Source organism: Sarcophilus harrisii, chromosome 3 (assembly GCF_902635505.1).
Source record: "Sarcophilus harrisii chromosome 3, mSarHar1.11, whole genome shotgun sequence".
Classification (NCBI taxonomy): domain Eukaryota; kingdom Metazoa; phylum Chordata; class Mammalia; order Dasyuromorphia; family Dasyuridae; genus Sarcophilus; species Sarcophilus harrisii.
This window is the reverse complement of record NC_045428.1, coordinates 361333189-361361074: the sequence shown is the minus strand read 5'-3', so window position 1 is coordinate 361361074 and position 27886 is coordinate 361333189. Positions and strand designations below refer to the sequence as shown.

At 39.0% G+C, this 27886-nt stretch overlaps 1 protein-coding gene across 3 annotated transcripts in view; it reads right to left on the bottom strand.

Moving 5' to 3' along the window:
• GRIK4 (glutamate ionotropic receptor kainate type subunit 4) overlaps positions 1 to 27886 on the bottom strand; it is a 670650-nt gene that overhangs the window by 105812 nt on the left and 536952 nt on the right. For all 3 annotated transcript variants that reach the window (XM_031960162.1, XM_031960161.1, XM_031960163.1), the window contains 2 exons: positions 14637 to 14744; positions 11655 to 11858 (listed from right to left, as the gene is read on the bottom strand). In XM_031960162.1, the coding sequence (XP_031816022.1) occupies positions 11655 to 11858; positions 14637 to 14744 (312 nt within the window). The remainder of the gene's footprint in view (positions 1 to 11654; positions 11859 to 14636; positions 14745 to 27886) is intronic.

The window sequence follows — 27886 nt, the reverse complement described above, 5'->3', positions numbered from 1 at the left end:
ACTCTGTACAGGGACACATAGTTCCTGGTCTCCAGAAGTTTACATTCTACTGGGGAAAAACAATTAAAATGCATAAAAACTTCAGGAGAGGTTTTGCAAACTATAAAACACAGTGGTAATATGCAGTATTATCAGGTAGTCAGGGTCCAAATTAGCCCACCAGATTCTACTTAAAAAAAAAACCAAGATTGCTAAGTAGAATTCTGTGACTCATTTACAGTTAAAATAGTTTTCAACTTCAAGGTGAAAAGTTATCCCTGGGGAACAATTGTTGTGTATTTTTTGCTTCAGTAAAGTCTCCAAACTCTCTCTACTGTCCTCTTGTGATGTAGATAGTAGATAGCCACATTCTATCTGGCTCTCCCTCCTCCCCTCTGGAATTTTCTCTCAGGGACTCACCAGAGGAAATAGAATCAGCTTCATTTACACTTAATTCATCAAAATGTCATTGGATAAGAACTATTTGATGTCCATGGCTTATGAGCCTCGAGCCTAAGCCTTTGAAAACCCTTTTCTCTTTGAACCTAAAAGTGCCATTTTGCCTGTAGAACTGAATGCTGAAGCTGGATTTGGGGGCTAAGTTTCCTTAGAACAAGTTTTCCTCTCTCTGATCCCTTAAATGGTATGGGATGCTTTGCTTTCTCCTTCCCTGGACAGTATGGGATAGGCAACTTAGTTTCTTCAACCAGGACTTAATAATATTAAAGCCAAAATCGTCATGGATTATAGATTTGCAGACAAAACCTTAGTGATCATCTAATTCAATCCCTTCCTTTTACAGATGAGGAAATTGTGGCCCAGGAAGTTAATAAGAACTAAAACCACATAAATTAACAGAGTTAAGATTTGAACCCAGATCTTCAAATGCAGCACAGCTCCTGCTCTTTCGTGCTATTAGATCCAACTAGACTATGCCCTAACTAGGTCAATGCTTATCAATCAGAAGGCAATGGTCCATGGAAGTGAGGAAGTGGGAATAAGTGTTTACAGAATTATTGTAAGAAGGTTCAAATCTACATGCGAATGTACATTTTTTCAGTCAGATACTGAGCTGACATAATTGCTATTCTGCAAAGATTCTTAACATGTGTATCCATGAAAAGGGGTCTTCATTATTGAAAAGGACTATTTCTAGGATAGGGACTTTACAGTGTTTTGGATCCTTAAAAGAACTTTGAAACCAAATTAATAAAGTTGACTGGAGATGTTAAGAAATAAGTTCATGCTAACTTCAAGAATCCTATAAAATTCCACTTGCTTCATCTACTGGGTGCCTAACCCCATCCCAGAACCTAGCAGCCTGCCTCATGCCATATTCTCTGACCACCTTTGCACTGTGTTTTCACTTCTCCATATTCCAGAAAGCTTTCTATCTGCTTCTATCTCATGCTGCATTTTGTTTATGTTACACTTCCCAACTATGCCAATTCTTGAAAACATAGAAATAGGGGCAGTTAGGTGGCACAGTGGATAGAGCACCAGCCCTGAAGTCAGGAGGGAGTTCAATCTGGCCTCAGACACTTCACACTTTCTAGCTGTGTGATCCTGGGCAAGTCACTTAACCCCAATTTCCTCAGCAAAAAAAAGACTTGTTATTTAGGAGTTGTACTCTATATATCCCATGTTTTTGGTTTAAAGAATATAGTAAATATGGGCTGTATATGTTCTATATGAACTTATTTATGTAAATGTTGTCTCCTCTGTTAGGCTATAAGTTTCTTAAGAATAGGATTGTGCTATTCTTTGTATTTATATACCCAGGATCCAATACAGTGCCTGGCATATGGTGGGGACTAAATAAAAATTTGATTGACTGAAAATAATTCCTGTTCTCAAGGATCTTATATTCTACTGAGGGTAAAATAAAGATATATGACTAAATAAATATGAAATATCAGTAAACCAATCGATAAATATTTATAAGTAGTCACCATATCCCAAGCATTGTGCAAATGTCTGAGCACACACATGAAGAAAAAGAAAGAATTGCTGCTATCAAAGAATTTACATTCTAATAAGGAACACAAGTACATGTATAAATATGGAATAGAATATAGAAAGATGGATACATAGATAGCACTTAAATGAATATTATTTAGGGAAGGAAGACACAAATAGTTGAGAAAATTAGAGAGGACTTCGTATAGAAGGTAGTGCTTGAACTGCATCTTGAAGAAAGATGTCAAGGTAGGGAGGGAATACATTTCAGTAATGGCCAGGACAAAAGGCACAGAGATGCAAATGAAATGTGATATGTGAGGAACAAAGAAAAAGATCACAGAATGTGAAGGAAGAATGATATTCAATGAGGCTAAAAAGATAGGTTGGAATCATATTGTGAAAGATTTTTAAAATTAAACATGAGGTATTATTTGATTCTCGAGTCCATAGGGAGCCACTGGAACTTAATGAACTGGGGAAATTATATGGTCAGATCTACATTTAAGAACAATTATTTTTGGTAAATTTGTGGTAGCTGAAGTGGGAAAAAACTTAAGAGAGGAAGACCAAGTAGGAAGCACTGCAACAATCTAGGCAGGAGATAATTGAGAACTAACCTAAGGTTGTAGATTTGGAAATAGAGACAAAGGGGTTGGTTATGAGAGATATTATAGAAACAGAAAAGATAAGATTTAGCAAATAGTTCAATATGGGTTGGGCAAAAGTAAGGTACTAAGAATAATTGTGGGTTTACAAGCCTGTGGGGTTTTGACGTGTTCAACAGAAATAGGGAAATTTAAAAGTGGGGCTAGATCTTGAGGTAAGTGAGATAATAAGTTATGTTTAGGATAATTTAAATTTGAGGTGTCTACAGGATATCCAGTTTAAAATGTTCAATAGGCCATTGATGAAATGGGACTAAAGCTTAGGGGAAGGACTAATGCTAGATATATAGATCTGCAGAAAAATGTTCATTAAACTCATGGGTGAGAGAGGAAGGGGGGAAAGAGAGAAAAAGAGAAAGACAGGGGGGGCGGCGAGAGGGAGAGGGAGTGTTTTGGGAAACACCCACAGTTAGTTAAGTGGATGATAAGCCAGAAAAGGAGATTGAAGACTTGTCTGGAAGGGATAGAAAGTAATATAAAAGAATATAATCCTAGAAACCCAGAAGGGAGAGTCTAGAGAAGAGAGGATTATTAAAGAGGTGAACAGAGATCAAGAGGAATGGAGACTGAGAAAAGATAATTGGATCTTACAATTATGAGATCACTTGTAATTTTGGAAAAAAGCAGTTTCGGTTGTGTGTTGAAGTAAGAAGCCAGATTACAAGGTGTTGAGAAGTGAGAAATTGGGAAATAGAAAATAGCCTTTTCCAGAACTCTGATTGAAAAAAGAGGGAGACAAGGATTGCTTGAATGAATGACAAAGTCCAGTGAAGATATTTTAGGATGAGGGAGGCTTGGGTGTGTTTGTAGTCAGTAGGGAATATATCGGTAGATAGGAGGTACTGAATGTGAAAGAATGAGGGAATGATTATATAGGTAATCTGCTGGAAAAAATAGGAGGGGGTGAGATAAAGGGCACCTGTAGAGGGGTTGGCCTTGGAGAAGAGAAAGGCTACCTCATTATCAGATCACTAACTCTCTTAGCTTCAAATTCCTTGTCTATTAAATAGGCATCATAATGCCTGTACTACAGTCTCACATGTATGTTGTGAGGATCCAATGAGATAATGGATGTGAATCATTTTGCAAGCCTTGGAGTGCTATATGAACGTCAGAGGTTATCCTTCCAGTTCTTCCACTGCTGACAGAAGCTTATCTTTACCTTTCCATGTGTCCAGATCCTATTTATTCTTTGAGATGGTAGGCTCCTCCAGGGCAGAAACTGTATATCTCTCATAAATCCTAAAGCTGAGCTGGGCACTTAAAAAATACATTTTGCCTAGCCACAGAATGATTAGCAGGACTTCTGAGCACAGTGAGTTCTCTGTCCATGGTACTGCTTGCTGAGAGTCTGGCTTTGCTGCCAGGTAGACAGGGCATAAAGAATAACCTACAATGTGACTCTGGAGCTTCATCAAGAGAAGAATCACCTTTGTAAATGGGGTCTTTCAGCCACCCCCTGAGAAGATCAAAAGTACACATACCAACTTTAATTTATGGTTTACAAATAAAGATGTATCTCTTCTAGTCTGAATACCTGATCATTAGACTGTACCAGGAATATTAAGGAGACTACAGTACCAGCTGGTTCTCTGATTCCTTTATTTTATATTTCCCTCACTTGCATCCTGTCACTGATGAAACTCACCTCTCTCTCTGAACAAAACCAAATTGTGCCACCAACTAAGGGATGACCTTGAGAAGTTCCTCCCCTTCTTTGAACCTCTCATACATAAAATGAATGGTTTTATACAAATGACAACATAGTGTAATGGAAAGGAAATAGGACTGGGAATGATGAAACCTTTTCTCAAGCCCTTAATTTACTGGGCAAGTTATTTAACCTCTCAGGAATCAATTTTTTCATTAGCAAAATGAGGGATTTGGGTCTAGATGATTTATTTAAATCTTGTAACAAAAGAAAACCAACACATTCATCATATTTTGTAGCATATGACTCATTCCATACCCATAGTTTACCACCTTTCTACTAAGTGGAAGGAAGGGAAGGATTCTTGGAGAATAATTCTACAAGGTTCCATTTAGGTCTAACATTCTGATTCTTTTTAGGCCAATCAATATATGTAAATTAAACATTACAGAATGAATATTCTTCTAGTATCAGAGACATGTAGCAGTTTTGTAGGTGACTAGGTTAAGGAATGAAATGGCATTTGCATTTCTTGTAATGATTCCATAGAGCTTTAAGCTAGAAAGAAACTTAGATTATCTAGTATGACTTCCTTATTTCAGAAAAGAGACAATGACTTACCTACAATCCATCATTAATAGAAGTAGCCAGGTGGCTTAGTGGTTAGAATGCTGAGCCTAGACCCAAGATGACTCTATATGTTCAAATATAGTTTCAGACACTAGCTGTGTGACTCTGGGTGAATCACTTAACCTCATTCTGTCTCACTTTTCTCAAACATAAAATGGGAATAATAATGACACCTACATTTTAGATAAGGATATTATGAGAAGAATCAAATAAGATCACATTTATAAAACAATGAGCACAGTTCCTAACATGTGGTAGGCACTTAAAATACTCATTTCCTTCCTTCTTTCCTCCCTTCCTTCCTTCCTCCCCTCCTCCTTCCTCCTTTCCTCCCTCCCTTCTTTCCTTCTCTTCCTTCTTTCTTCCCTCCCTCCCTCCTTCCTTCATCCCTTTCTTCCTTCTTCTCTCCCTCCCTCCCTCCCTACTCTCTCCTTCCTCCCTCTTCCCTTCCTTCTTCCTTCCTTCCTTCCATTCTTCCTCCCTCCCTCTTTCCTTCCCTCCCTCCCTCATTCCTTCCTTTCTCCTTCCCTCCCTCTTTTCCTCCTTCCCTCTCTCCCTCCCTCCTCCCCTCCTTCCTTCCCTCCTTCCCTCCTTCCTTCTCTCCTTCCCTCCCTCCCTCCCTCCCTTCCTTCCTTCCTTCCTTCCTTCCTTCCTTCCTCTCTTCTTTCCAATTGGCAGAATTAGACTATAAACTCAAGTTCTCTGGCTTCAGAGCTAATGCTCTTTCTGCTTATTAAGTGCATGCAGAGAGTTTACAATCTAATAAAGGATTTAGTATATGCATATGTAAAAAGACCTTACAAGAAACATCAGAAATATAAGTGAATTTAGTGAAAATAAATGCTGAAAAATTGAGCACCAGAGCACCAGAGAAACTGGTGATTTTTTCTGGGAACACCAAAAATTAGTTTTGCCTTAGATTATTGAAGAAAGGAGTAGGATGTTCTAGCCAAGAGAATGGAACACAATAACTGACCAGACCCAGGAATCACTGAGCTGTGAAGGATTTGATTATGGGCAAAGAACAAATTCAAACATGAGCTGCCTCCCAAAGCAACCAACATCTCCAACAGTCAGAAACATTGCCAGGAGGAATCGGGTCAACCATTTGACCCACTATATATGTATCTATTTGTCCAGCAATAGCATCCTTCTTTTCTAATGGTCTCTGTGCCACAAAAAATGCTTCAGTGCTATATATATATATATATATATATATATATATATATATATACACATACATACATACATATGTAGAAAACATATTTAGAAGCTCTTTTACAATTACTACTCTTCAGTTTGAACAACTTCATAGTCCTGGGTAATCTTCTGATAACAAAATTTCAGGGGATCCATTACTGGGAAGAACCATAGTAAGAAGAAGTGGATGGCCCTCTGGAGGTCATCCAAGCCATTCCTTTGCTTCTATGCTATATATTCAAGTAATTCTAGCAATATGTGAGAGGCCACGTGACATTCTGTAATTAGGATTTCACAGTGAATTTAGAAATATAGGACATAAATTCAAATCTGAGATCCACAACTTTCTATATAAATGACCTCAGGCAATTTATCTTCCTTCTCTGGGCCTCAGTTTTCTCACCCAATCAGAAGGTTAAGCTAGATAGTTTCTCTGGAAACTGAATGGATGTCCATCAGTTGGAGAATGGCTGAATAAATTGTGGTATATGAAAATTATGGAATATTACTGTTCTGTAAGAAATGACCAACAGGATGATTTCAGAAAGGCCTGGAGAGACTTACACGAACTGATGCTGAGTGAAATGAGCAGGACCAGGAGATCATTATATACTTCAACAACAATACTAGATGATGACCAGTTCTGATGGATCAGGCCATCCTCAGCAACGAGATCAACCAAATCATTTCTAATGGAGCAGTAATGAACTGAACTAGCTATGCCCAGAAAAATAACTCTGGGAGATGACTAAAATCCATTACATTAAATTCCCAATCCCTATATTTATGCACACATGCATTTTTTGATTTCCTTCACAAGCTAATTGTACAATAATTCAGAGTCTGATTCTTTTTGTACAGCAAAATAATGTTTTGGTCATGTATACTTATTGTGTATCTAAGTTATATTTTAATATATTTAACATCTTCTGGTCATCCTGCCATCTAGGGGGGGAGGTGGGGGGGGTAAGAGGTGAAAAATTGGAACAAGAGGTTTGGCAATTGTTAACGCTGTAAAGTTACCCATGTATATATCCTGTAAATAAAAGGCTATTAAATTAAAAAAAAAAAAAAAAAAAGAAAATTGAGGCTCAGAAAAAGGGGGAGTATTGATTTAGATTTTAAATAAATGTTCTACATTTTTTTGTTCCTTGAAAAAAAAATAAAATTTCAGTTCTAACTTTCCTAAAAAAAAAAAAAGAAAGCTAGATAGTTTCTAAATCTCTTTTCTAGTTCTACATTAAAGTTATCTTACTATACTCAATTCAGTAAACATTTATTGAATGCTTATTGTGAATAAAACACTGTACCAAGGGATGGGATGGATATAAGCTTTAGAAAGGACACAGTACTTGATCTCATAGACTGCAGTAGTTGAGGGAAAGGATACGACTTGCTAGCATATCTATTTTTCAAGATCTCTATGAAAGAAGATTACACAGGAGGAGTCACAGAATGACTCACATTGTCACAGTGACCAAGAACAGATAGTGATCAAATGGTACAGAGTGGTCAAGAAAGCTAAACTAAAAATAGATCATTGGATTTGGAAAATGAGAGAATTCCAAGATTCTGTGTACTTAAATTCTTCCTTTCCAGACTTTTTTAAAAATGTAGAATATATCTTACTATCTTTCTCCCCAAATCCTTCCCTTTTTATAACTTCCATATTACTGTTGAGGATACTAAAATTCTCTGTTTCTTCTCTCTCTTATACATCTCACCCTTCGCCAGCCAATCTGTTGTCAAATTTTATTGATTCTATTTTTTAAACATCTCTCAAATATGTTCTTTTCTTTCCTCTAATACTATTATTACCATGGTGAATGCTCTTATTACCTTCTTTCTGGATTATTGTAGTCTACTGGTTTGGTCATGAAGGTGACTGAAGCAGGCACTGTGGAGTGCTTAGATGTGAAGGTCATCCACTGCATTCTGGGCCATTTCTAGTCATTTTGACTTTTGTCTTGCCACTGGGCTTTGATGATTCAGAAAGAACGAGGGAGACTGAAGACTATGTGCGACTCTGCCTCACTTAAAATGCAATTCACTCTTGGGTCAAGATATCACCCCATGATGCCATTGGTCCTCTTTTAATGAAGGAGGAGCAACAAGAACTCTAACATTCTGTACTTGAATCCCTTCTACATTATCTCTTAGAATTTATTCTAGATTTCAGGAAAAAGCAACTGGCCAATACCATTGCTTCTGATTGATTTTTTTATTCCTTCAGGACAGGAAAGTGTTAGATGCAAGGTTTGGGATTTGCTGCTCTTGTCTGGGAGAATATGTTAGAAGGCATATGGCCCTTGCATAGTTGGTTCAGGTTGGCAACTTATTGGCTATGCATGCATCCTCCATTTTGTTCCAGATTCTGGAACTGAATGTAGTCAGGTCATTTATGCCTTATAAATTAGATATAAATTTATACCCTATAAATTAGTGCTTGGTGGCACTCAGAGGCTATGTGCAATCCTTGATAAGCTTCAATGTGGATTATTCACATAGGTCAATTTTCTGTAGAATACTTGAAGGTCTCAATCTGACTTCCTGATGTCACTCAACAGATGTCTCCATCCCAACACCTTTCCCACTGGTGCAGTCAATCGTTAAGACATCCTCTAAAGAACCATTGTAATTCATGAAACCTTCCCAAAGGAGAAGGATACAAATTTCTCCTACAAGTAGAGAATGTATCCCTTTAAAGACTCCTCCAGATGTTATCTACTCTATTCTCTTATGCATGTAGTCTACTATATACAGACATATAGTATATATATATATATATATATATATATATATATATACACATAGTATATATGTATATGTGTATGTATACACATATACATATAGTCTACACAGAGGGCTCCAGAGTTAGGGGACAGGTGGCCAAATAGATCAGCAGAAGAAGATGGGAGACTCTGTGTCTCATCTTCCTATGAACTAGCCACTGGACTCCATCCCCATTGTGGATTCTAAACATTGGCAGGAAAATGCTCCAAGAGGGAGTCTTTAAGCAGGAAAGAAAAACCCCAGTAAATCTTCCTTTAGTAATGCTTATGTATCCATTGGCAGGGGGTGAGTTGAAGTCTCAAAGACAGTCTTAGATTCCCTGCAGACACTTTCACACACTCTCTACCCCAGTTCTCCCTCCCATTGTGTTTTCCTCCAGTGCTTCCCAAGACTTTTGTAGATGATTTGTAAGTCTTTTTTTGCAAGGATGCTGCTCATTTGCAATAGAGTTGGGTGTCTTTCTATGTATGAGCAGTATCACATTGCCATCCATATTTTGCAAATAAGGATGGTTTATTGGATTCATATTTCACTCTTCTCCAAGGCAGAGTACAAGGTATATGTCATTACTGATTTAAACATTAACCTATTTCCTAGTGTGAAGTCATGGGCAAAGGTTAGGGATAATAATTGCAACATCATTAACCACAACAATAACAATGATAATACTTATTATGATTATTTATATTGACACTTGTATTTTGTCCTGAGGTTTGCAAAGCACTATGTATATATTGTATCATTTGGCCTTTAATACAATTCTATGAGGTAAATGCTGCAAAGCTTAATTATCTGTATTTTACAGAAGAGAAAACTGAGTTTAGGAGAAGGTAAATGCCTTGTCTAGGGTCACATAGGCAATAAGTGTCTTAAGTGGGATTTTAACTCAGATCTTCTCCCTGACTCCCTAGTTAAATGCTTGATCACTTGTAAGATGCGGCCTCATCATCCCATTGGGAAAGTAGGGATATTGAGGTCTAAAGAAAAGAAGGGACCATCATAATTTTGTCCTTCAGCATGTGAAAAAACCTAGTGATTCCCACACTTGTGTTCTCTCTATGGAGTTATTGCTATCTATCTATCTTAAACTTAAAGTAAATATTTACCTACATATATACAAAAACTGAAAACCTTGATCATAATAATAAGAGAGTACTAGTTTGGGCAATCAGGTGACTTAGTGGATAGATTATGGTGTATGGAATTAGGAAGATCTAAATTCAAATCCAGCCTCAGATACTAATGAACTAGGCAAATCACTTCATCCTGTTTGCCTCAGTTTCTTCATCTGTAAAAAAGAGTCAGAGAAGGAAATGGCAAACCATTCCAACCTCAAATTGAGTCATGATGAGTTGGATTTGACAAAAGCAAAGTTTGGTTTGTGGGTTCGTAGTTTGTAGATAAATTCTAGTCCCAATTCTGAAGTTCACTAAAACTTTCTTTACTGATTTGCAGTTTCTCTTCTCCTTGTAAAATGAGGAGGTATACTAGATGACAACGAACATTCTCTCTTTCACCCCTACAGTGGATGAACACTATGAACTTCCAAGTTTTAAATTTATAATTTTAATCTTGTCTCAAGATAAACACCAAATTAGTTATTTTCTTTTGGCAGAAAGACCTTTTAAAGACTATTTAACCTGTACCAAGAATACTTAGATTTCTCTGTTATCCCACTTCCTTTTATACAATCCCTTTGTCCTGCCACCTAATGGTATGCTGGAATTTTAACCTCATCTTGCACATTACTTCTTGAGATCTGTCTGTAAGACTACCCACAAGTCTGACCATATTTCTTCTCTTTGTCCATTTTAGCTATTTAAAAATAATAGATATGAAAAAAATAATACAAAAATAATACAACAAAATTAAAAACTCCTCAGTTGATAGAAAACCTTTGCTTAATTTTTCTCCATTATTTGCAACTGCTTGCTTAAGGGGTTCTTATAAATAGCAAACCAACCCAATTTGTGTTCATTTAATTTTTACTATATCTTCCCAACTTCTGAGATGTTCTAATAATTAAGAAAATTGACTTTCAGTTGGAGAAGCCATGAATTTGGAATATCCACAAATTTCCTAATATTTCTTGGATTGGGAAACATATATTATATAAGGGTCCATTATTTTTAGCACACTCTGGATAACTAGGATGCCATAAAAATTTATTATTAAACTTCAAAGATGTTAAAAAATAGTAATATTTATATATATCCCATATATGCAAAAATATTTATGGTAACATTTTGCATGAGAAAAGAACTAGAAACAACATCAATGCTATTGATCAGGGAATGGCTGAACAAACTCCAATAGATTAATTTAATGGGAGCCAAGAAAACAGAGCCAAAAGATGAAAATAATGGCCACAATAATTGAAAGAAAAATATTGAAAGGTATTAGAATTCAGATTAACATGATGACAATCTTAATTTCAAGGAATGGATGATGAAACATATTTTCTTTTTCATGTTAGAGAAGATGAACTACAGATGTGTGACACATTCAGACATGGTCCATGAGTTTGTTTGCTTAATGATTTTTCTTTGTTACAAAGGATGTTTTGTAGAAGGAGGACTTATGGGAAATAACAATGATAAAACAGTAATAAAAACAAAAACACCAAAGCATCAATAAAATATTTCAAATAAAAATAAAGAATACTATTGATTATTACAGTTAGCATATGCTGAATAAGAATGGATGCTTCATTTTCCCCTTTCCCCATAAACTTTTTAATCTAGGTCTGAGCCAACCCATAGTCCCTTTCTTACCCGAGCAATCAGCTCCCCGACCATTCCTGTCCAAGTGCCGTTGGCTTCAGGCACACCATATACTCCATCCCCAACAAGACGAATCTTATAGTTGAAGCGTAGGATCTCCGAGAGTTCCTTAAGCATGTCCACGCAGAAGCCTTCGTAGCGATCATTGCCTTCCATTTCTTGATGGTTCCCCTTCAGCATTAAGTATGGGTTCTCCTGCAGCGAAACTAGGCAGCTGTCATTCTCATCTTAGCCCTGGCATCTCAATAGCACACACTTGGCATGACTCAAGAAGGGTGGATAGAGGTGGTTGGGAAAAGGAACTGGGGTGGAACTTAAGGAGGCTGTGGTCAAAGAGGGAAAGCTCTAAATGTGAGATTTTAGAGGTAGATTACATGAATGATGGCAAGGTCCAAAGGGTGAGCTATGTTCGTGGGGTGGGCTAAAACCTCCTTTTTTTTTCCTCATGTGCATTCTGATCATTTCCATCTCTGGATTTTTACTCAAATTTTTCCATCCATTTAAAATATTCTCCGTTGCCCATTCCCTCTATTTATCTAAATCTTGCTATTCATTCAAGGACAATTTGAACTCCTATCTTCTCCATGAAGCCTTCTCTGATTAACTTTTCCCTTGAGTAGAGTCCTTTAGCATCCTTTAGAGTCATTGCCACACAGACTGTCCCTTTAGTTCCCTGCCTTATGAGAACTAGCTCTGTCCTCTCTGATTGTACAATACACAAGTCTTATCTCCTCAACTAGCCTGTAAAGTCCTCAAGGGCAAAGTCTGTCATATTTCTCTTATACACTGTACAATGTCTAGCACGATGCTGGGCACAGAGTAGGTGTTTAGTCAATCCTTTAACATGGATTGAAGATGAAGCTGGACAAAAAAACCTGGGTCAGGGATTCCCAGTCTTGGTTTGGCCATACTCAGGCATGGCTCCAGTTATTTGAGTGGAATGATAGCCAACTGAGGGTGGGTGATGTTTTGTCTTTTGTCTTTGTATTCCAGAGTATAATGTTCAGCAAGGATGCCAAATTCAAATAGGAAAGGGGCTCTTAAACTGGTACATATGGATCTCTGTAAGCTGCATATTGATTTAGAAAAACCACATATTAACATTATCTATGTTTTATTGTATTTTATTTCTTTTCTTAAATATTTCCCAACTATATTTTCTTCTAATTTGGAATCACTTTGTGTTATGGGTCTCATGATGGTGGTGGGGCTGGTGGGTGTATTTGACAACTTTGCTGTACAGTGTCCTAAGTACAGTGCTTCATAAATACACATTGAATTAAATTAAAATGAATCTCAAGGCATGTCATAAAATTCTCTTGAAATTTCTGTTATTCTAAATTAATTTAATGTTTTCTTTACTTTTCAAAGTAAGTGTATTTATTTAACACATAGTCAGTGTAATTTTATGTGTGGTAAAGGAGGGATAATGGCGGTGGGGATTGGGGAGGTGGGTGGAGGTAGGGATAGGGAAGAAAACCACAATTTTGAATAGGGTTAGAAATAAGTTGCAAAGCATTTCTTTGGGAAAAAACCTTTAAGTCTTCACTATGTTTATGGTAACTCTTCATTATTCATGCTCATTCATTCATTTAACAAACCTTTATTAATTATGTTCAGAAATTTTCCCAAACATCAACCAAGCAAAAGGCCACTACTATTTGACTTTGGGATATGGTATGTTTGTTTCTTCTCTTTGGCTCCCTGATACTGTCTTGTGTGGCTGAAATCAATCAATCACTAAATTTGCTTTCCCTGAGCACACATTGACTGGCGTTTCAAGCCAGGGACCCTACTCAGATATATACTAGATTTCAGGGAGAATGCAGTCTGACCCTACATATTTGAATAGATCATAGTTATTAAAAGATGAGTGGAGTCAGGTGTCTTGAGTTTAAATCCTAGGTCTACTATTTGCTATCCAGTATGACCTTGAGCAATCAATCAATTAACAAGCATCTATTTAACACTTACCATGTGCCAGGCGCTATATGAGTTGCTAGGGATACAATATCAATAGATTAAAGAAACATGGCTTACTTCACCTCTTGGGAGACACAGAGACTCTCTCAGAATATCAAACATTTCCCAATTATTTGGAAGGACTGCTGTTACTTTTCAGGAGTAAAGGGGCCAGCAAGTCCTAATTGGGCTTCCACTATATTTTTTGTACATGGGGCTTTGTAAGCACCCAAATTCCTAGAGGTTTTCTGCATCACCCACAGTGGTCACATAGTAGGTGCCTAAGAAATATTTTGTTGAATGAATGAAAGAAAGAATAATGAATCATGTCTGGGGAATCCATAGGTTATGGTTTAAAAAATTTCACAAAAAATTTTCAGATGTCAGATTGCTCTCTATATTTCTCCTTCCTGGTTAGATATTCACTAACATAGCCTGGTTAACATTTCTAAATGTGTGAGGGATGCAAAGAGATCCCATAACTCTTAACAGCAGGGTAAAATGGGCTCCCAACTAAGGCTAAGCAGGTACCCTTTATCTCAACCCATGGGTCAGTGTTCCCAGGCTTCTCATGTCCATTCCCCAACCCAGAAAATTACCAACAGTGCAGGTTTGCTTCCTTCTGCAGAAGCCTTTCCTACCCCTATGCAACTGAACTGAGCATAACATCTAGGGGCATAGAGCTGTTTGGGAAGACTAGGACCTTCCCCCTCCGGGACTGCGCCATGAATCCACTTTGTAGCAGGGAGCTGTCTGGGGCATTCTGGATGGCACCACTTCCCCACTCTAGCTTCCTCCCCAGGTGCCTTGGAAACCATCAAGTAATATTTCCAAATGAAACAGCAACTTGACTTTAATCATACTGTCATCAATTGGCCTCAGGGCTGTGATTAGAACGGGAATTGGCTGTTCACCAGGAATTCTGTGACTGACTGGCACTGGGGGGACACGCTCTCCTGGGAAGGTGGGGATGTGGAGGAAGGGGGGGGTAGAGGCTGAGGCCTGGCTTACCAGGATGGTGGTGACGACCAAGGTGGTGTTGAAGAGGCTGTCGGAGATGTTGGAGGAGGAGAGGTGGTTGTCCATGCTGAGGCCCTCGGACACATGCCATTGACCGATCTGAGGAGATCAACAGGAGAGTACTGGGAAGACATTGGGGTGGGTTTTCCCCAAGAGGAGATGGTCTGGGGAATTTGGAGTACTGTGAATGCTTTTTAGAGCACTGGGGTCAGGAGATGAATAGAGTATTACAGATTTTTCTGCCTGGAAGATGCTTGAGAGACCATTGCTCTGCTCTTAGGTGAAAATGCTTTCAAATCATGGAGACAAGGTGAGGGATATGGACCAGAATTAAAATGCTGGAAATGAATAGAAGACCAGGATAGGGAAGTGGTGGGAGTTTGGAGGAAAGGTTTAAGGGATCTACAAGCATGTGAAGATAAAAGAAAAAGCACAGAGAAACTTTGGGTAAAAAAGAAAATCAAGAAAGACACATGGAAAGTGCTTTTATCAGGTTCTCTTATATAAAAGAGCAAAAAAAAACTTGATAAAGCATCACAGGAAAAGAAAAGACTATAAGAACTTGTTTAGTTCATCTTTCTGTATGTGAATGTGACTATCATTATATATTCAGTTTCCAAAATCTCTAGGGAAGAGCATTCCACAAGCTACCTCAATGAACCTTTCTAAATGAATCATGCCACTAAGTCTTTTTGATGTCTAACCTAAACTCTGCATGCTGTGGCATTAACCTACTTCCTCTCATTCTGATCTCATCAAAGATAGAGAACAGCTGGTTACTTTTTCTCATGCAACAACATTTCAAAGAACTATTAGGTCACCTTCTGGCTTTCATTTTGCCAACAGAAAAAAAAACACAACAAAAAAACCTAAAACCCCAAAACCACTCACTGGTATGAGAGATGAGGCTTCTGGACTAAGAAGCAGGAATCATAGAATCATTTACAAGTTGGACCAAACCTCAGAGACCATTTAATCCATCCCACAGCTGAACAGAATGTTTATAACATCCTTGATGAGTGGAGATGCAACCCCAGCTTGAAGACTTCTAGCAATGTCCAGGTTGAAGCAGCATTAATTAATAGGACATTTCCCCTCATTTTGAGCCAAATGCTGTCTCTGTAATTTCCACCCATTGTTATGATTCCTTATTACAGGAGCCAAGCAGGGGGAAAAAGTCTCTCATCAACATGGCAGCCTTTAAATATTTGGAGACAGCTCTCTCATCCCTTCTCATCTTCCCCTGCCTCTGAATTTCCTCTTTTCCAGGTTTAACATGCCTAATTTCTTTGAACTATTCGCTTTTTTATTCTTCAGACATTTCAGTTGTTTCCAATTCATCATGACCCTATTTCTTGCCAAAGACACGGGAATGGTTTGTCATTTCTTTCTCTATCTCATTTTATAGATGAGGAACTGAGGCAGACAAGGTTAAATGACTTGCCTAGGGTTACACATCTAGCAAGTATCTGAAGCTAGGTTTGAACTCATGATGATGAATCTTCCTGATTCTAAGCTTGGCCCTCTGTCCACTGCATCACCTAGCTGCCCTTGAGTTATCCTCTTAGGTCATGGTTTTAAGTCTTTCTCTGGATTTATTGCAGTTCCTCAATATCACTCCTAAAGATGATGAGTTCAGAATTTAACATGATGCTCTAGCCAGACCAGGAAATAATTGAGCAGTACTATTAAATATTCCATTGGTCTGGTCACTAGAATTCTGCAGTCTCAGTGTAATGCAGTCTAAAATCACATGACAGGGTTAGAGAATGGACCCATGGTTTCATTGATATAAGGAAACCCCAGCGAGGGTACCTCCTCAACTAATGCAAGTCAGCTCCTTCTCTGCAACTTTGGAGTCTTAGATAAAGCTGCCTAGAGAACTAAAAGGTTAAGCGACTTTCTTCCCGAGTCACTCATTCAGCCAGAATTTGTCAGAGACAGCATTTGGAATCAGCTTCCAACTCTGAGGCTTGGTCTCTCTCCACCATCTGATCCATGCTGCCAATCTTTTTAGGATTTCATGCCATTCTGTTGACTCATATTGAGTTTCCAGTTTACCATCCTCCTTCCCCCAGCTTTTCCACAGGAAGCATTAGCTAGGTACATCTCTGTGTCTCTGTATGGCTGATTTTTTAAAGCTCAAGTGTAAGACCTTACATGTAGTTCTATTAAATTTCATCTTATTAGATTCAGCCCATCATTCTAGTCTGTCAAGATTTTTTTGGAGACTGATGCTGTCATCCAGCATCTTACTATTCTTTGCATTTTGTCTGTCATCTACAAATGTGACAGGTACACTATCTATGACTTTGACTAAGTCATTGATAAAAATGTTTAACAGAACAATGCCAAAGATAGATCTGGGGGCTCCTGAGTCCTTTTTTCCAGGTAGCTTCCTAGTGTGACTTTGAACAGAGCTTCAGAGTCCATAACCTTCTCCTACCCCATTTGAAAATGAGACACGTTCCTGACTCCTCAAATCCTAGACCTGTTTCACATATCACCAATGCTCAGGATTGTGTTATGAAGGCTGAGGTTATAAAATCCTGCCTGAAGAGCTCTGGGAATTTTCAAGAGAAGAGTTCTGTATGTAACCCAGGAAAGAAAAGGATGAAGCTATTCTCCATATGAATAATCTATAGCCTGGGGACTCCATCAGTTGGTGAGACCCTGCTGCTAACATTATGTTTTTAATAACTACTCCTCCCTCGTATGAACCCCAAGTTACCTAGTTTTGGAATTTCTTTCTTGCTCATTTGGAAGAGTAGTAACCACAGTGCATAGCTCTGGAAGATTTATCTTGGGGACAGGAGTGCAGGGACATAGAAAATATGACTAAATAAGGGGCAATCACACTGGGAGAGGGGAGGGCATATTGCTAGAGTCCATCTCCAGGATCTGTGGAATGACCAGACTCCAATACATCAAACACCAGGAAGAAATGAGGCACCAGAAATGGGGTATGACAGAGGGGAAGGAACCCCTCCAGCAGATGAGTGTTCTGCTCTGAGGGAGAGGAACATCACTCAGGGCTGGCAGATGACTGACTGCTGCTGGGAAGTATTCTTGGCAACTTGAGTCAAAGTTCTGGTCACTCTTCATTTCAGTCTTTTTCATCCTTATCTCAGTACCCTCTAGGAAGAGTCCTTCCCATCTAATTTAGTCATCCCATAAGGCATGGTATGCCATGAATTTTACCAAAAAATTAGTCACAGCCTTGAAACATCTGGTTTGACCCAGATCCCAAGCTAAGGATCTTGGGCATATTAATATAGGTATGAGTTAGAGTTGGGGTTCAATCAATGAACATGTTTTAAGCCCCCAACCTAAGTTCTTTTTGGAAGAACTGAGTTCAAATGTGATCTCATACACTTAGTAGCTGTGTGAATCTGGGCTAGTCACTTCTTTCTGTTTGCCCCCATTTCTTCCTCTGCAAAAAGAGTTGGTGAGCCACTCCACTAGTTTTGCTAAGAAAACTCCAAATAGGGTCACCAAGGCTGAACAATAACAAGAAAGCTCCTAATAAGTTCAAGGTATTATGCTAGGCACTGTGGGTACTAAGGGAGATGTGCATGGGGTTAGAACTTTTCTGCATATCATAACTTCCTTGTGTACATTCTCTTAGGAGAGCAGGAAAGACAGCCACAAGTTCCGGAGCCCTTGATGGCCAAGCACCCAAGAGTTCTGCCCAGTGTGCAATGGGGAGCCAAACATTCTGAGTATATTAAAAACATAACCCTTCCCAGACAGTTGGATTATCTTTAAAAAAAAAAAACCTCTTGCGATTTAATCAGCGTAGACAGTATATTGAAATTCCCTTCATCCGTGCAGATTGACAATTTGGTTGTAACTTTGAATCTCAGAGACTCTCAGTGACTGTATGCATGAGAATTCATCTCTTCCTGGAAGGCCCAGTTGTCTTTTGGATCTTCCCTATTCCTAAAATATTCCTTGGTCCCAGCTTATTTGACTATAGGGAACCCAGACTGAAATGCCAGGACTTCTAGGTACCAGGCCTAGGAATACTCTGGATTTTCAGTAAGAATGAAGTATACCTATGTGGTTTTTTTGGCCTTGAATCAGAGGTACTTGATCACAGACTGGATAAGCATGTAACAGAAAGGTCAGAGAAAAGGTACATGCCTCAGTTTATCTAGATGATCTTTTGGAACTCTTCTAACTTTGGGATGCTATAATTCCATGAGCCACAGTGTGACCATGGATCTTTTCACTTTTTTCCTCTAGCCATCTCTCCCAGTTTCCATACCTACAAATTGGTGAAAAGCATTTGCATTTCTCTCTGCCCTCTTACACTATTTCAGTATTTTACTTGATAATACTTGAGTTGTGGTCTAATAAATTTCTACTAATTAGCAGATTATTCATAATTATACTTATTATTTCAGCCTTTTTTCAGTTGTATCTGACTCTTCATGACACTATTTGGGGTTTTATTGGCAAAGATACCAGAGTGGTTTGCCATGTCCTTCTCCAGTTCATTTAACAGATGAGGAAACTGAGGGAGAGGGAAACGGGGTTAGTGACTTGCCCAGGATCACACAGTTAGTCGTTTCAGAATCCAGATTTGAACAGAATAAGATGAGAGTGCCAAGCCTGGCACTCTCTCCACTGCACCACACAGCTTTATTTAGTGTCAGCCTACCCAGATACATTCTAGCTTCCCTAGCTCTTTCTACTTCTTTCCAATGGCAGTTCTCATCCATTGTAAGACTGGGATGACACAGCCTGGAAAAATGAGGTATTTAGGCCCTGCCTGACTGCCTACAATTCACGGTTGCCTCCAGGATAAAAGTTCCTGGCTGCGCAAAGCATATAAGGCTCCTTGGAGACTAAGGGTATGGAAACAGAATGTGGTTTAATTCTTAGGTCTGCACCTGCCATTTTTTCATACCAACTGGTCATCTGGGTACCACAAAAAAAGACAAAAGAGACTTGGCTCCTGTTCCCTGGGATCTGCTGTTCTTGATCAGAAGGCCAGCTGGGCTAACCTTGATGGCTGCATTTTCCCTTCCTCCTCTCTCTTTCAGAGAGATGAAATAATAAAGGTGAATGATTTGTGTTTGGTTTTAGAGTGAGCCACAATGTCCTCAAACAGAGGGGGCAAGCTGAGGGAGAAGGTCTAAGAAGTGATTCTCAGACTTCTAATAGTTTTTTGGAAATACTGGTTCTAATTCTTCATGTGGTCCTGGGGAAAACTGTCTCAAGTCAATTATTAAGTGATTAGCTCTGTGCCATACTATATTAAGGGCTGGGGAACAAACAAAGGCAAAAATACTTCTTGCCACAAGGAGCTCAAAGACTGTGAAAGCCGATACCTCAGTTTCCCTATCTATAAAACGAGGAGGCTAGCATTAGGTAGAGTGATGAGGATGAGCAGTTAAAAGGCTAACATAATTAGCAGAGGTAGTGGACCTAACTGTTCTAGTGCCTAAGGTAAGATGAGTCAGGCCCTCCAGCTACTTTATTAGTTCTTGTATCTAGATTATACTGGCCTCCTAATTAATCTTCCTCTCTCCAGCTGCTCCCTCTAATCCATGCCTCATACAGCTGCCCAAATAATTTTCTGAATGCATCATGTTACTGTATACTCAAAAAACCCGTAGTGACTCCCCTTTGTCTAAAAGATTCAAACTCCTGACCCTGACATTCAAAGCCTCCCCTAAAATGACTAATAAATCTTCATCCACCCTAACCTCATAAGAGTTCTCTGCATATATTCTACAGTTCTGCTCTCTTAATTCTCTGTGCCTTTGGTCCTCCATCTCTGGAAGGGATCCTGCCATTAACTTATCCCCGCCTCCTTTCATCTAGATTCACTGAGATCCCTTGCTTCTGTCAAGGCCCACCTCTCCTGTGAGCCTTCCTTTACCTGTCCATCCCCACTCTTTGCCCCAGATTAAAGTGACCTCTTTCTCTTCACATTTTATCTAGCACTTTGTCTGGACCACACTCCATGCATCTTCCTTATACCTTCATTACTCCCCCCCTGAGCTGTTAGCTCCTTAAGGGCAGAGGGCTTTTTTGGCTCTTCCCTAGTACCTTGTACATGGCAGGTGCTTAATAAGTTTTGGATGAATTTAATTGAAGACTTGATTTTTTTTTAAATTTTCCCAACCCTCAGCTTGTCACCACATAGACCAGCAACACAGAATCATCTCATTGCTCTTTGTCTTCTCCCCATTCCACATTCCACTCAATAGTTACCCCAACCTAAGGATCCAATCTAGGCTGAGACTGACCCTTTGCTTTGTTCCAGTACCTGTTTCCCTGAAGTTCTAGGGAAAGAAAGCTTTGCCATTGTAACCAGAGCCTGGGCAGGATCATAATGTAGTCTAAGTGATGCATTTTCCCCTAGGCACATGGCAGGGAGGCCAATTAGTGCCCCCAAACCACAGCCAGGAAATGAATTTTCCTCCCTCCTCACTTGTTAGCCTGAAAGAAACTGATGCACTAATTAGGCTCAATGATGTGATTCTCCCACTAATCCCCAGCCTGCAACTACCCTTCATTCTAGTTGTTGAAAAGCAATTGAAGTAAGAAGTCAAGGTCTAGGCAGAGGCAGAACCAGGAGATTTAGGAGGCAGAGGATCATTCATCCTACACAGAGGACCAAGTAGGAGAAGTTTCTTTACCATAATGGCACCTGCGACCAGCAAGAGATTTAGCTTGTGAATGATGATTTGGAGGATGTGTTCTATGGAGATCTCCATTGCCTGACTCCAAATCTCTTCTCACCTCTGCTCCCTACCATGAACAGCTGGTGTATAAAATCCTGCCTCTTCCTCTCACTGTTGATGCATCTAGAAGAGACCACCAGAGACTTTAGGATCGTTTGGGGCTTCAATGCAAACAATTCCAATTCTCACTCTATTTCTGTGCTAAGTCCCCAAAGACTCATCTATTGCTTATTTGTGCCTGGATGTGGAGTGGTAATGGATAGAGATTTAGCCTCAGAGATAAGAAGATTTGGCTACAAAACTTACTTCTAACATATTCTGGTTGTGTGATCCCGGGCAGGTGACTTAACTTCTCAGTACTTTAGGCAACTCTTCAAGGCAACAAATTGCTAAAACACTCCAGAACATTAATAGAGAGAATTTCCTATACCATTGAAATTAAAAGTCCAGTCTCTCTCCCCAGAGAAACTAGAAAATAATACAACACAGAAGGCACACAGAGGAGACAGTCTGGCACAGAGGGGCCAGTTTGGCCATTAATTAGTCAAGTGATTTTAGGTTAAGTCCCTCCTACTCTTTGGGTCTCAGTTTCCTTATCTGTAAAATGAGGGAGACGAGTTAAGATGACTTCTAAGGTTTCTTCTGGATCTAACGTCCTATGATGTCCAGGGGCAGTGAGGTGGTGCTGAGATGGCTAGACAATACAGAGGACAGAACATTAAGCTTAGTATCAGGAAGACCTGAGTTCAAATCTACAGTTATACTTTCCACATTACAACTTCCCCCATATTTTGATATATCACAAGTTGGTATAAGAAATTTTAAATGGAAATTTTGGGGAAGTTTTATGGAAGCCACTCAACAGAGAAAAAGTTAAAAAACCCAGAAATACAAAAAATATATAGAATATCAATATATTTTATCTTTTAATACCATAATAATTCAAAATTCTCTTATATGAAGGAAGGGCTAAAACATTTTACATAGATTTTCTAGATCATGGGGATACTACACCTCTCATTCTCAAGATGTTGAAGGAATAATTATGATATCAGACATTTCCTAACTATGTGACTCTGGGAAAGTCAAGTCACTGCTGAATGCCTCAGTTTCCTCACCTGTAAAATCAAGATAATAACAGATAATAACAGTCTCTACCTCTTAGGATTGTTGTGAGGATCCAATGATATTTTTAAAATGCTTAACAGTGCTTGATGCATAATGTTGTCATTAACAAAAATTAATGATTAATTAGTAAATTAATAAATGTAATTAGTCTTTCTTTCTTCCTTCCTTCCTTCCTTCCTTCCTTCCTTCCTTCCTTCCTTCCTTCCTTCCTTCCTTCCTTTCTTTTCTCCCTCCCTCCCTTCCTCCCACTCTCCCTTCCTCCCACTCTCCCTTCCTCCCACTCTCCCTTCCTTCCTTCCTTCCTTCCTTCCTTCCTTCCTTCCTTCCTTCCTTCCTTCCTTCCTTCCTTCCTTCCTTCCTTCCTTCCTTCCTTCCTATCCTTATTAAAAGGAAGAAGGATAATTAAGAAATGGACTATCCTCTTCCCTCTTCATTCTGTGCTTAGGCTTCTAAGCAGAAGCACACAGTGTGTTGTGCCCAAGATACAACCTACATAGCCACAGAAATTAGCAGGAGCTCATACAGTAAGAAATGAGAATGGACCTCTTGAAACTGTGCAACATGCACAGAATGAATATTTGATTTTTACTGTGAATGTGTCTCTTAGAACTGATTTGTATTCATGCAACTACTGAAATAACCACTATTAGATGGAACATTTCACAAAAGGAGTGCTAATAATAATTTTGAACATTTATATATTCACATATAACCCATATGTCTATGTGAGCTCACATGCATGAGCATATGCACATGTGTGTACACACATGTATACACACACTGGAGAAAAGAAGGGGCATGATTCATGATTTGTCTTCAGATATCTGATAGGTTATCATGTGGATGAGGAATAAGGCTTGTTTTTTTTGGCCCACTGAAAGGAGCTATTACCACTGAGGAGAAAGCAAGCAGAATTAGGCTCAATAAAAAGAAATCTTTTCTAATAATTGCTGTTTCCTAGCAATGAAACAGAACAGAGAGAATGGAAACTCCTTGAAGTCAAGAACCATTTCATTTTTGCCTTTGTATCCAACACACTGCCCTACTTCTAGCAGGTGTTAATAAATGTTTGTTAAATTGAATTAACCTCATGTAATGCATGTCATGTAAAGCTTGGAATCAGGTAATCTGGAATTGAATCTTTCCTTTAACTCTTACACCCTTGTGAGAAAGGGCAAATGACTAATCTTTCATTTTTTTATCAACGAAATTGAGAAAATATTCTCCTTACATGTCTCATAAAATTGTTGTGAATAAAATACTATACATTGTGTTATGATTAGTATGGAGTGGACGTCTTTGTGAAGTAGCAAACTCCCTATCACTGGAATTGTTCAAGGTAAGGCTAGACAATCACTGGTAGTAAGTTGGATGGACTTAGTGGGAAGTTGGACTGAATTATCCCTTTCTTATTCTAAGATTTCTAACATTTGGTAATTGCTCCTTGATTCAGCCATTGTCAGGCAATCAACACAAACAGGTTTTCTAAATCATGTCTCGCAAATACAGAGATTCCTTCTTTAGCAGTTTCACTTATAAAAATCATAGTTGGAAACCTAAGGTTAAATGAAAATTACCTCTGAGCAATTGATACCAAGACAGATATCATGATCTGAGGAACTATCAATGTCAAGTTGAGCTGCAAAGAGGGGGTAAACTCAGAAATGCAGCTAAGCTGAGTTCAGAACTCACCCACTTGGCTTAGGGCAGAGCAAGGACATCCAGGCCTTATAATACCACAGATAAAAGTTGTCTGGGCCACCTTTGCTCTCTTTCCAGGTGTCTCATGCATTTTAAGTTTGTTTCCATTATATTTATTTCTGGGAAAGTATGCTCCAGATCAATGGGGATTGGTTGAAACCATTCTTACCAAGTCATTTTAGTAAATGCCTTTGCTCTGAACTAATCATGTCTACTGGAAGACTATGAAAGTTCATAGACAAGAGCTCAGGGGTTATTGTTTTTGGAGTGCCCATGGGGTACCTTAAACCTCTGAGGACAGTGCCTGGTTTTTTCTCTTTCTCCCAGACTCATTCACAAATACATGTACCAAGTTGGGAAAGAGGCTGTATAAGTATTACAGTAAGTCATTTTTGTCACAATAGCCTCATAAAATAGATTGTGTATATGTTATTAGCTTCATTTTATAGATAAGGAAACTAAAGCTCAGAGAGATTCATTCAATAGGATGCCCAAAACCACATAGCTAAAAATGTTAGAACCAGGTCTTTAGCTTAGATGTCATACTTCCATAGACTTTGGTACCATGTTGTATTGGAAGGATGTCAAATGAACTTTATTTTAATCCTGATTCATCTATGGCCTTGGATGAGATACTTTCCTTCTCCTCGGCCTCAGTTTCTCCAGCTATAAAATGAGAAGTTTGGGCTAGATGATCTCTGAGGTCTCAACCCTTTGAATATTTTATAAAGTGCTAACATAAGGAATCATTATTGTACATCTGTATATTATATCATATAAAGTTATAATGAAATCCCTGAAACATTTGGGAAATTGCTATTTTCACATAGTTGTGGCTGAACAAAGTATTGAACAGTATTTCAAAGTAGATTCCTCAGAGTCACTCATTTTCCTAGCTTTTATCCCATCTGTTACTGATGCTAATTCAATCCCAGTAACAATGAAGGAGGAAGGAATCACAGGGCTCCCCGGTGAGCCTGGCAAGAATAAACAGAGTTCACATCCTATTCTAGGAGAGATCAAATTGCTGAAAATGGTTTAAGAAAGAGTGAGTACCATTGGGAGTCAGAGGATCTTAGGGAGGAGGAGACAATATTCATGAAAACTGACTGAATGGTTTCCTAGAACTCTAGACCACTGGACAGTATCCAGGGCTCAGGCTACTGTTGGGAAGAGTTAATACCCACAAAAGTATAAAACAGCCAGAAACCATGAGTCCTACATCTAGACCTAAGTTTCAGTTCCATTTGTTGACTGAATATCTATGTGACCTTGGACAAGCTCCTTCCCATCTTTCAACCTGTTATCCCATCCTATAAATGAAGAAGTAAGATTTTCTCTCCAAATTCCTCTCCCACTCTAACATTCCACAATTTTAGGATTTTTTAAAAGCAAGACTACAGGTAGTTTCATAGGCCACTGGGAAAAGATCTCTTTACTCTTACTAATAGTCCTACCTGCCTCCATGCCAGAACCCTATAATGATTAAGAAGTTCAGAACACTCCCATTAGAAATAAAACCTACTTAAGATGGCCAAGCATCAGTCAGTCAATAAACATTTATTAGGCACCTACTATGTACCAGACATTATTCTAAGCATAGAGCTCTCGAGGAGCTCACAGTCAAATAACAAAAACAACATATAAACAATTATGAGTAAACAAAGTATGTAAAAAATAAATAGGAAATAATCAACAGAGGAGAGACATTGGAATTAAAAGGGCTTAGTAAAAGCTTCCTTTTTGGGAGAGATTTTAGCTGGTATCTGAGGGAATCAGGGAATCTGGGGAATAGAAATGAGAAGGGAGATCATGACGGGCTTTGAGGGCAGCCTGATAAAATGCTTGGAGTTGAGAACATGTCTTGTTCATGGAACAGCCAGGAGGTCAGTGCCTTGGATCCTGGACTATGGGGGTGGGGTAGAAAGTACAAAAATATTGGAAAGGTGGGGATGAGGGTAACAGAGAGCTGCATTTGCTTTCAGGTAATAATTTATTGCTCCATTCCAAGAATCCTTGGAGTTACCACAAGCCTAGGGTGAATTCTTCCTATTGATGTGGTGATTCACAGATCCCAAATCTTCCCTCATCTACTATTTTAGCTTACCCTCATAAAATTCAAGGAAATTGAATCCTTGATTCAATACAATAAATGTAATTAGTGTTTCCTTCCTTCCTTCCTTCCTTCCTTCCTTCCTTCCTTCCTTCCTTCCTTCCTTCCTTCCTCCCTCCCTCCCCCCTCCTTTCTTTCTTTCTTTCTTTCTTTCTTTCTTTCTTTCTTTCTTTCTTTCTTTCTTTCTTTCTTTCTTTCTTTCTTTCTTTCTTTCTTTCTTTCTTTCTTTCTTTCTTTCTTTTCTCCCTCCCTCCCTTCCTCCCACTCTCCCTTCCTTCCTTCCTTATACAATCATAGCTATCTACATTCTACAGATGAAGAAACTGAAGCATAAAGAGTAAAAACTGTTGAGCTAATGTAACAACTCATGGCAGACTTGAATCCAGATCTTCTGAGTCCTGTGCTTTCCCCCATCCCCACTATACATTGCTGCCTCTCAAGGAATAAAAAATAGATTTTAGGGGAAAGTTCTGCAATTCCATTTGTCATTTTGCTCTTTCTCAAATAGGTAAAAAAAAATTATCAATTTTTCAAAACCCTTGGGGTTTTCTAACAACCCTATATGTGTGCGTGGGTGTGCACACTGTTCTATGATATTTAATATTTTATGTACATATAGAGAAATAGCCTTTGTATTCAGAGTCACTGCTGTAGACATCGTAGACTTTTTCTTCCACATGTGAAAAAGTGACTGCCAGGCAACGGAGCCCTTCTGGCAGATGTAAGTACGGTCCAGGTGTCAGGCAGGATGGAGAAGAGGTCAGCCAGTGTGATGAGAACTAACTGCTAAAATTAGGCCTAATGGGGGCTGGGCTGGAGGATGGCGGACAGAGGCAATAGCTGTTTGCCGTAATTAATTGGACTATGATGAAGCAGCTTACATCTCATGGTGGAACAGGCTTGAGGAGCTGGCTCTTTGGGTGATTGTGAAGTTGTAAGCTGTGATTATCTTGAGGAGTTGTTAGTCAGTAAGGTTTGTGATTTCAGTAAGGACTGTGAGCATCTTGGGAGGTGAGTCCGAGATAGGATGGGTGGAGGAGGGGAAGAGGAAGAATCTTTGAATGAGACTTTGAATGACTGAGCATGGAAGGAGGATTTTAAGATGGCTTTGGGAGCAGCAGTGGAGCAGGGAGAATCCCTGCTTTCAATGGGATCTGAAGAGTAAAAGTCCTGGAACTAAAGCCATCCACACAGAGCAGCCCTAGCTCTGTGGGCTGTGATGCCCAAGAGGAGCTGGTAGTAGCGATGGCACATTTTGAGTCCTGGGGTGTCCAAAGGAAATAAAGGAATTCTCAGGCAGGTACTAGCTTGAAAGTATATAAAATAGGGCTGAATGTCTGGTTCCCCAACAATAACCTTGAATTTTCTCAGAGGAAGCCATTCAAACTCATTGGATTGGATGTGCTGTAAGGGAGTGGGAATATGAAGCCTGTGTAGACAACTTTGGTCTTTTGTCAATGGGAAATAATGTGAAAAAGGCAATAGATCTAGAGTCAGAAGACAGGTTGCAAGTCCCAAATCTATGTATGAAGCCCTAGGTGACCTTGGGCAAACCATTTGCTTTCTGGCCCCTCAGTTTCCTTATTTGTAAAATGGCA